At 42.2% G+C, this 10,384-nt stretch overlaps 1 protein-coding gene across 1 annotated transcript in view; it reads left to right on the top strand.

Annotated features, from left to right (window-relative positions):
• Positions 1-9,783, top strand: part of foxo6b (forkhead box O6 b) — a 35,882-nt gene extending 26,099 nt beyond the window's left edge. Inside the window, exon 2 of the mRNA XM_051873533.1 lies at positions 4,749-9,783. Coding sequence (XP_051729493.1) covers positions 4,749-6,446 — 1,698 coding nt within the window. The 3' untranslated portion in view covers positions 6,447-9,783. The remainder of the gene's footprint in view (positions 1-4,748) is intronic.
• Positions 9,784-10,384: the final 601 nt, after the last annotated feature.

Below are 10,384 nucleotides of genomic sequence, written 5' to 3' on the forward strand. Positions count from 1 at the left end.
GATCCACTATTGGGAGAAGATTATCTGACTAGGGATCTTTCTTTTTTCAGATTTATTTACTATGACATCTTTGTACACCCTCTGTAACACGTATTACTCTTATATTTCCTTACATTTTACTCTCTGGATACAAACAAAATTTCTCTCTGATTTCTCCCAAGTCTTTCCATTAGCGTGTAGATCCAACCACTAACAAACCACTGTGTTAATGCAAGTGTTGAATCCATCCCTTTCTCACTGTATGATATTTTGTTTTTGGTGTGTCAGGGCAATTGTTAAGGCTGAACTTTCCATGTAGAAGCAGCATTTTTTATGACTTGTGGGCAGATGTGGCTAACACGAAAACAAGTGGGCAGAGGCGACCAATGGCGCCAGGCGGTCAAATAGGTAATGATCTTGGTTCATAAACCTCAATTTAACAAAAACCATAAATAAAAAATAGAATCTTAAATTGTGAATAATGTCATTTAGTTGCCTCTTTCTAAAAATAGGGTACGAAATAATGCTTGAAAGTCAGTTGTTTTATTATTTTCTGTTATAAAAAATTCCAGAATGAGTTACACAGTTGCAAGTAACAAGTTAAATTAACCCTAATGTTGATTTGTAGTTATTTATGAACCAAAGTTTACCCTATCTGTGGAATGTGGCAGTTCTTCAAGGAGTACCCTGAATCTAATCTACGGTCTATGTAGTTATGTAATGAAACTCTCCTCATTTTTTCCAATTTGATCTCAATGCCAATTATTACGCCCGTCATCATTCTTTCTCTACACACTTCATGCCTGGCCAACATATGATCCCTTCAATCCTTGTTACTTTGTTGCGTTCCAGGGGTTATAATCAGCTAAGGGGCCGCCAGATTTAACCAGGATTAGCCCTAGATTTCTCTGGATTATGCAGGCTGGAGTGGGATTAAACCTGATTGCCAGATTTTTCCGGTTTGCCGGGCATATTTGAAAGTGTCTGTATGTCAGGTCTGTGTTTTGAACATTTCTTCCACTACGTTCTATTTGGAAGCTCAGCCTTCGTGTGTATATAACTAGCAGGGTGTTTAAAATACTGGAGGTAACTGTTGCCCACTAGTAGACGTTACTTGACTCTATCAGGTGGCAGTGAGCTTCACTGTCTGCATTTGTAGTTGTTACAATTTGTGGTGGAAAAGTATCATCTAAGTTAATAGCTGCAGATGTGACAGTGTGCAGAATAGTTGCAGAGAGTGTGTTTTTGTGTATCAGAGAGAAAAAGCAGGTCATAAGCAGAAGGCTACATGGCTGGCCAGCAAATGACTCAGAGGTAGAAGAGCTTGAAGGTGTCCAGGTCAAATTCCAAACCACAGACCTGCTATTTATAACGCTCACCACAGGCCGCACCACCACAGCAATTGTGACTTCATGAATAATCTGCTTGCATCAAACACCCAGCGCTCTACCTCTTCCCCCCATCTTAATGGAGCCACTAAGGGCAAAGAGTGGATCTTTTCACAGACTAAACGACAACGCGTGGCCTTTCAAGTTTGAAAGTTGTCATGTTTTAAAAATGCAAGCTTTCTTCTACAAGCTCATGTGTAGACGGCTGTTTGGTGAGCTGATCTGTGGAGTGGCGGGGTGCTGGTAGCTACTGTGAAGTCATGCAGCCTATAGTTGACTTGCTAATCACTGTTCCTCTGAGACAGCTCAAGCGACGGTGTGACTGCTGATGATTGAAGCTCTCTTGCGAGTTGGGCGAGTCGTCTGACTGTCAGAGATGAAAGGCTGTTTGCAGTTTACCTGCAGCATCAAACGGCATCTGCCTCTCTCTTCCCCCCGCTTCTCGCACATAGCTCCTCTCTTCCCGTTTCCACAGTAGTCATGGTTACCCCTGCAACAGAGCGCGCTTGCCGGAGCTGTCAGGGCGTCGCGCTCAGATCACCTCGCGCAGGTCGTTTCGGCGTGCAGTTCCCATTCGTGACACCGTGCTTCAATTTGGCTTTGATTAAGTCGGCCCAGGAAGCATCTGGCTCTTTCACCAGCACGGGGGCTTGTGTAATTTGGCAGAATAACCGGTGGAGAATAAAGCCCCTTCCTGGGGGGTGAGGGGACGTAAATACATCTTGCTTATCCAATTTCTCACCGCTCTGAATGGGAGCGGCGCAAAAAGCAGCAAATCTGCCACTGGTGTTGGGGGAAGAATTAGCCCCTCAGGTGTGAGGTGACACTGAAACAGCACGCTCTCCAAGATTAGCCTGCTTTACAGTCGATATCCAGCTGTAGTGTAAATTTTGCCAAGGTAATTGGCTCTTTTCAGTGACTGATATCTGACCACTCATGTGAGCGGTAATGGTTCTCAGAATCACTACGGAAAACAAGAGGCTGCTTTCCGTAAGGGGTGCGATGGGGGATTATGGAGTATAGATGGGCTGATAGACGCACTTGAAGCGTAATTGTATTGTGGATGATTGAGGGACAGGAAGTAGATTTGTTTTGTCTTATTTGAATTTTTTTCTTCAGTCAGAGCAGGTGAATGAAATTAGTGGTGTGATTTGTTGCGGGATGGAGAGCGAGTGAAAAGAGAGTGATAAACAGATGCGGGACACGGGGAAAGAGATGAATGAGTGTGAGAACGAGGGAATCTGAGTGAAGTAGGGTGTGAAAAGGCTTTGTAGCTTTGAGAGGGAGAGACGCTGTGTGTTTGTAAGGAGCGGAGTTCGCACTACATTACTGTTGCTGTGTACACATGTCAACACATTATATGGATTGTTGGTAATGTTGAGAATTTGATGGACAGATTATGGTTTTCCTGCTGAAGAAAGAGAAGCTGAGAGGGATATAGAGATCAGATTGAGTTCTCTGAATGATGCGTACCAGACCTGTTGTCAGGGATGGACAACTTGGAACATTGTCCTGGGACCTGTAACGAGGGCCCTCTATGGTATAGCCTATTCATTGCATCTGGGGGAAAGGGGACCAAGCATAAATATTGTCCCAGGTCCCAGGAATTTTAGGCATGACCATGGTGTGAACACAAGGGTACTGTGATAAGAGCATGCAACAGGGAGAAGCAGATTGAGGGATTTGGCCCTGTTGCTTTTTTCAGGGATGGGTAGGAACATGCTGTTCCAGTCTGTTCTGAGTATTGATGCTGTACTGTCTCAGAGTTGTTGGCCTCATTCTTTTTGTCTGTCTTTCTTTCTTTATGATGTCCTGCCTATCACATCATTCTCTCCAGCTTATCAAAAAATTAGGAATCCATTCCAACCTTAGTAGAAACTAATCAATAAAAATGTTTGATTACAACAGGTTTTTATAACACATACAAATTATTTTATAAATCTTGTTGGTTTTAATTATTTCTGCTATTTATGTGTGAAGGAAGTGGATAAATACTTTTAACATGCTATTGAGAGTGCAGTCTTTACGCTGAAATAATGAAGGTATAAGGTATGGAAGACCTTGCTATTTTGTGAATATATGAAGTGCATTATTAGACATGATGCACACCGGAATGTTTTGTGAAAAGCTTTTGCTGTGACATTTATAAATGTGACTGACTTTATTTACAATATTGCACAGCCTTGAGTGTCTTATTGGTTTATTAAAATGCATAATAATAAAATCAAGTCCACATAATTTCATTAAAATTGTATTTATTAAATCCAGAAGACATAACAGAGATTAATAGTGGGCTTCTGTAAGTTCTGTGCAGTAATATACACAACAGCTATGTGAAGTGTTTCATAGATGCTATATTGCACTGCTGGAACAATATATTGACCAATTCACATTGAGACTGTAACTATCATTAACATTCTTGACTCCATTGTTGTTGTACACCAAATTAATAGATGCATTTCTCTGTTGCATCTGTATCACTGAAGCCTTTCTCTCTCTCTGGTTTTTGTTTCCTTTGTCTGGTGCTTCTCCAGGATCTCTAGCGTGCCAAAATCACGCCTCGCTCTCGCTTTCTCGTCTCACTCTCTGGCTTTCCCTCATATTTCCCCAAGACTGCAATCGATAGAGGCGTCTGTGATCAGGTTGCCACGTGTGATTCATTTGGGTAACCTTGACTACGGTTTGATGTGCGTGTGGACTTGGCTTGGCTAGCTGCAGCGTGAGTCAGAGAAAGCGTGTGCCGTGCAGGAGCTGGTCTGCTTACAGTATTGATTTGCCTGAGCAGCCAAGAGGGGTTTCACCTCTTCCTGCAATGAGTGCCCTGAACTGCTTTAGAGTTTTTATAGGAACTTGCATAATTCTTGTGAGAATATCTGTTGATTTGAACAATGCTTTTGAATACACCTTGAAAAAACAAAAAACAAACTTGTATACCATTAAACATTTGTTAGAATAATCTTTTTTAATACACCATAGTTCAGGGGTCTTCTGCAGGGGGTGTGCATCAATTACTGTTTAATTTGTGCAACAAGTGTAAATATATGCATTAAACAACGATTTTGTACATCATCAATGATTATTTTGGCTCTGCAATGTATGTATCATAATATAAATATAAATATATGGTGAAGTATGTTATTATAGGTTAGGCCTAAAATGTACAGTGACACTACATGACATTAGTTTATACAATGCATAGTTTTATACAATATGTAACAGGGGGTCCCTGCTCAGTCTCCCTTATCTACCAGGGAGCCTTAGTCTGAAAAAGGGTGTTTAAATATCTTAATCTTCTACATAAGTTGAAGACACACAATACTAAATCCTCAAATCAAAATCACTAATGCCTCAATCTTATTTCTTCCTGTTTTCTCTCTACAGAACTCCATCAGACACAACCTTTCCCTACATACTCGCTTTATCCGTGTTCAAAATGAGGGAACAGGAAAAAGTTCCTGGTGGATGCTTAACCCAGAAGGAGGAAAGATGGGTAAAGGACCCCGCAGACGAGCTGTATCCATGGACAATGGCACTAAGTACCTGAAGAGCCGAGGCCGAGTCAGCAGGAAGAGAGCGGGAGCTGTGGGAATGGGCCGAGAGCTTGGAGGACCTGGAATACAAGGTTCGCCGGAACATGGAAGTCCAGCGGGTAAGGGAGTAATGGGAGTTGGGGGTGAAGAGTTTGATGCCTGGACAGACCTCCACTCCAGAACAAGTTCCTCTGCGTCAACGTTAAGTGGATGCTTGTCTCCTATTCTGGCTGAGACAGAACCTGATGAACCAGAGGAAGGAGGACTATCCTGCTCTGCCTCCCCACGACTCTACCCTAGCCCCACCAGCACAAGATCTCCAGCCCTGGGAACAGGCGGACATTGTCCATCTGTCGAGCTCCCGCACCTAGCTGATCTAACTGGAGCCATCAGCTTGGACGAGGGCTACTCTCAGCCTCTACCGCTTAAGCGCAATGGCTATCACTATGGCCCTGGACCCAAAGGAGAGACCTCCTACTGTGGAACAGTCTATGGCCAACCATCCATGGGCATGCTTAGGCATCATACGCCTATGCAGACAATTCAGGAAAACAAGCCTACCAGCTTCCAGCGTGCCCTTAGGGCATACTCAGAGAACAATGCCCTTGAAAGTCTGCTTGCTGGAGGGCCACAATACTGTGGTAAGGACATGGTTGTGGGGCAAGGAGGAGCGTCCCATTCACTTATGTCACAATCTAACAGTGCTGTGCACTCTCATGGCCACAATCAGAGCCACAATCACAGCCAGAATCACAATCATAACCCAGAGCATGGCCACAATCGCAATTCCAGTCAAAGCCTACACAATGGCCATGGAGTAACTCACGAGCAAAATCCAAGCCATCATCATAATCCCAATCAAGCTCATAATAAGCATCACCCAGGTCTTGACTACAATCACCACAAACACCACCGTGGCCATGACTATGTTCAATCTCATGACCACAAACTCAACGCTAGTCCCAATCCCAACCACATGCACAATCACCTGCAACACAGCAACTCCAGACAACCAGACCTTTCTCCCAGGGTAAACAATGACATGTTGCAACCCTACAATCACAAATCACCCAGCGTTTATGGGTCACGTGCTCACCTTCCTTCCACTGCCCTGCCTCCTAACCCTGCCAGTGTCTTGGATGTACCCCAAGACCCCTGTCGCTTGGCTTCAGCACCCCATCCTCGTCATCAGTCCTACCCAGGTTCCCACCTCCATCAGGGCATGACAGAACCCTGGCAGGGGTATTACCACCACACTTCACAGAATCCTAATTACCATGGCAACCACCAAGCTAACCATCACCAGGATCCTCACAACCGGTTGCAGTCTGAGCTGGAAATGGATGTGCACCAGAGCAGTCTGGATTGCGATGTGGAATCCATCCTCCTGAATGACTTCATGGACTCAACAGAAGGAATGGACTTTAACTTCGATGGGTCGCTATCACAGGGCGTTGGCATGGGAATGGGTTTGGGGATGGGAATGGGAATGGGGGTGTTTGCAGGACCTCAGCAATCACACAACAGCCAGAGCTGGGTGCCTGGGTGAACTGTGGGGGCACTGTGGACCTACATACAGGCAAACATTCAACCATACAGCCTTCTGAAGGGCAGCAGGTCAAGTTGGGAACTCAAATGAACAAATTGACCAAGATTCCCTTTTGGTGATGTCAGATTCTGGACTCATAATTATCCCTTGCCCATCCCCTTAAAATCCCCACCCCCCTCCTTCTACTTCATTTACCCTGCTGTGGAATAATCTCATAGCGCCCTAACAGTCCTTTCTGTGGTTCATGTCCTTCAGTTTGTGCTCAATTCATCACTTTGAAGCACTTTACATCGCCATCCATTCCAATGCTGTAACGACCACCCCGCGACCTGGGAGGAATCACATTGTCCGCTGGCCTGGGTTTAATGTATGCAAACGACTTTGTTATCCTTCCTGAACAAAAAAGTAAATAAATAATTAAGCGTTGGTGTTGTTTTACTAAACATGAGTACAGGATTGAGCAGTTGCTATAGCTGTCTGAGTGTCTGTGCTGTCATTTGTGCATTTGTCAATGTGTGCGGGTGTATGAGCGTCTGAGTGTGGAGCTGCTTTTCACTGGTAAATGTACGCACCTCCTCCCAAGGAGGTCTATTGGATGTCCCTTTATTGTGGGCCAGGACAGTCATCCATCAGACACACTCTATTGATATTCAGCATATCCTTTTTAATCTCCAAAGTAATGCACCAGCTATGCATCACTGTTGCAAATAGAATGTGATGCTTGGAGTGCGCAGGGCTGTTTTTCCCCCGGACACACAACGGCTTAATGTGTTTTGGCGAAAGTGATGATTAAAGTCACTCTGCAGTAAGTGGGGGGCAGGGGGAGGGGGTATTAGAAGGAGGTAGGGAGGGCAGAGATAGAGAGATAGAGGGGGAAAAGGAGAAATGCAAATATTATCACTATGCCCCCTTCCTCTCCATTCTGTGAATTTATAAAGCTTTCCCTGTAATGAAATAAGGAACGATCCAACACTACCGCACATCCTGTGCAGAGCTTTTTCCTGGTTCACCTCGGCCTAGCTACTCTGTGGCAGCCTTTCTCGCTCTTCAGCCAATGCACTGGCTTTATTTTGGCTACAATAGCATCCTTTATTATCTGTCTGTGTTACCCTAGGTAATCAATGATGATTGATCAAATTTGAAGCTTTGTTCACCCACATTAACTGTGTGTTCATTTAATACAGTTCTGAAATTTGGAAATTTATCCTTAATGGGTTAAAGCTTGACTAACTTGACTCAGTAAATATTGGATGGTAGTGCTACCTCAAGGTTGCAAAAAGGAAGGTGTCCCATATTTGAGGTCATAAGTTGACAATTCCACCATCTTCCAGAGCTTTTGTGTCCTACACTAGTGAACTGCATGTTGATTAATCCAGTCAGCAAGCAAAAAATGGGTGCTATCTTCTCTTTGCAGACTTCCCCTATCATGTTGTCCTTATCCAGTGATCTCGCAGACTCAAGTAATTAAGTGCAAGTGTGTATTTTCTCGTTCTGAATGTAATAAAACACCAAGGATTCAGAGGGAAGGACTCTTCAAATTATTCCATGACTTGGTGAGGTTGGAGGAAACATATGGGATACATTTATGCATACAGTGGAGATACAAGTTCCAGTATCCTATTATGGCCACTAGATAGGGATGGACAAAGTAATGGAAACACCACATGGAATAGGATCAGAATGAATATAGCTACAAAGCAGAGTCTATTAGGTTGATTGCCAATTACAAAACATGTCAGGTATAAAAGAGATTGGACAGTTAGCACTTTGAATCGAGACGTTTCGAAGAAACATGAGACAACTAACAGGCTTTCAAAGCTGAATAGTCTGTATGGGAATTGCTGATGCATCCATGTCAAAAATTGCTAAATTATTTGTTTTGTCAAGGGAGACAGGATCAAAAATAATGATAGCATATGCCAAACATAGTAAAACTGCATTGGCAAAGACAAACAGAGGTCGAAAACGTACAAAGTACAGCATCAAAAATATATGAATTAGCACCTCTCTGACAAAGTCTCCACAAAAGGCATTTTCCAGAATTAGATTGTAAAGCACTGTCTACACTGCAGTGTTTCATAATTACAGGATTATAATTGCTCCATGCACACTACTAAACAAATTCAAGAGTGGTTTCATGGCTGCGAGGGTAAAGTCGCTCTCCATGGCCAATCACCAAATCATTTTTGAATTTGCATGTAATGTTCTAGAGCACAAAGAATAGGTTCCACCCCCATCATTATTAAAGAATTGGAGAAGTCTGTTCCTTTAGAATTCCAACAAGAACTTAAGTTGTGGAAGAACTTTTATTAGGTCCTAAATATTAATACTGTGTTTGGTGTTTCAGGTTATTTTGTCCACTCTTTGTCTCTTTATTTGCTTTTGTCTACCATTATTGATGTTGCGTAAAGTGCACCCACCCCAACCCCCCCTCCTTTTTTCTTTTTAAAAAGATGCCGCCAGGTGCTTTCTCAGAGACTGAAACTGTCCACAGATACATGACTTGGATTCAGCTTTTTGTTCTACTTAAATTTTGATGAGGAAAAACGTACATGGAGAGAGAAATGGAGAGGGCGGTTAAAAAAGATAGAAGAAGCTGACAGAGCGAGTTGAAAAGGACGGCACTAGGTTGCTTGAAAGAAAGAAAAAAAAAGCCCTCACAGATAGAGATGGTGTGCGTGCATGAGAGAGAGTGTCTGTCAGAGTAGCTTCCCTCAGCAGAGCTGTTTGAATCAGGCCAAATGTCAAGTGGCTCTCTACAGTGTTTCTCACACAGCCCGATCAGATAGCCATCCCTCTTTCTCACTGTCTCTCTTTTCTGCCAAGGACAATGAGCCCTGTCTTCATCCGCTTTCATTCCCATCTTTATGTTCTTTTTGAGGTGGCCAGGAATCTGTTGTTATCCAACTGTGTTTTTGATTGCTGGCCCACGTCTGCTTCAGTGCTCAGCTTCATGTGTGTGTGTGTGTGTGTGTGTGAGTGTGTATGTGTGTGTGGAGCACAGTGACGTACCTGAAATAATATGAAAATGAATTGAAATTGTGCCCTGGTATTTTCAATGCCTGGCTATCAATAATATAATATACACAGTTTATATTTATTGGGTATAAAGTTGGGCTTGTGGATGATGGTATGGAGCTCCTGTATCCCATTCATCTATATTACAAGATCATGATTCTATTACAGTTAATTTCTGTTTCATGCTGTACAAAAATCTGTATTGAAAAAATTGTATAATATTTTTTGACAAGCAAATATCAGTTTTATTTCTTTTTTTAAATGATGTATCTGCTCATCTTGTGGCCTGTAAAATAAAACAAAAGAGAACTTGGAAAAACTTGAACGCCTTTTTCTGCCTGTGTGTCTAAAGATTCATGACTAAGAAAAGAAAAATCACAAATGAGAAAGCTTTAATGCCTCAGTTGTTTCTTTTAGACAACAATGCACTTTATAGTCTTAGTGAACCAGAAGTTGTGTGACCGAATTTACAGTATTTTGACATTTTGAGTGAAACTGAATGAGAGTAAATTGAGGGCAGGACTGTACAAGTCATACAACTTATGTCATAAGAGAAGGAACATCATTCCAAGAATTTTTTTTTTTTAGATTTTGACTAAGAATTACATCAACTTTTTTTCCCCTGATTAATGTTCACCACTAGTAATGTGCTAATAAAGTAAATAGAGTTAATTTTGATTTCATGTGGACATCAAGTTTCAGAAGAGATCTGAACAAAGTCTCAAGTGTGCTTAGATTTGCCAAGAAACTCAAGTCTTAGATTTCAATATGAATCATAAGGTTATGCACCCACATTTATTTATGTCTCTCTAATTATTATCTTTATTATCCAATTGTCTCTTTATACTCTTACTGTATGTCAACAAATTCCTATTATTTAGGAAAAAAAATATTTTATGAGAAACAATAGAACATAACAG

Source organism: Ctenopharyngodon idella, chromosome 19 (genome assembly GCF_019924925.1).
Source record: "Ctenopharyngodon idella isolate HZGC_01 chromosome 19, HZGC01, whole genome shotgun sequence".
NCBI lineage: Eukaryota > Metazoa > Chordata > Actinopteri > Cypriniformes > Xenocyprididae > Ctenopharyngodon > Ctenopharyngodon idella.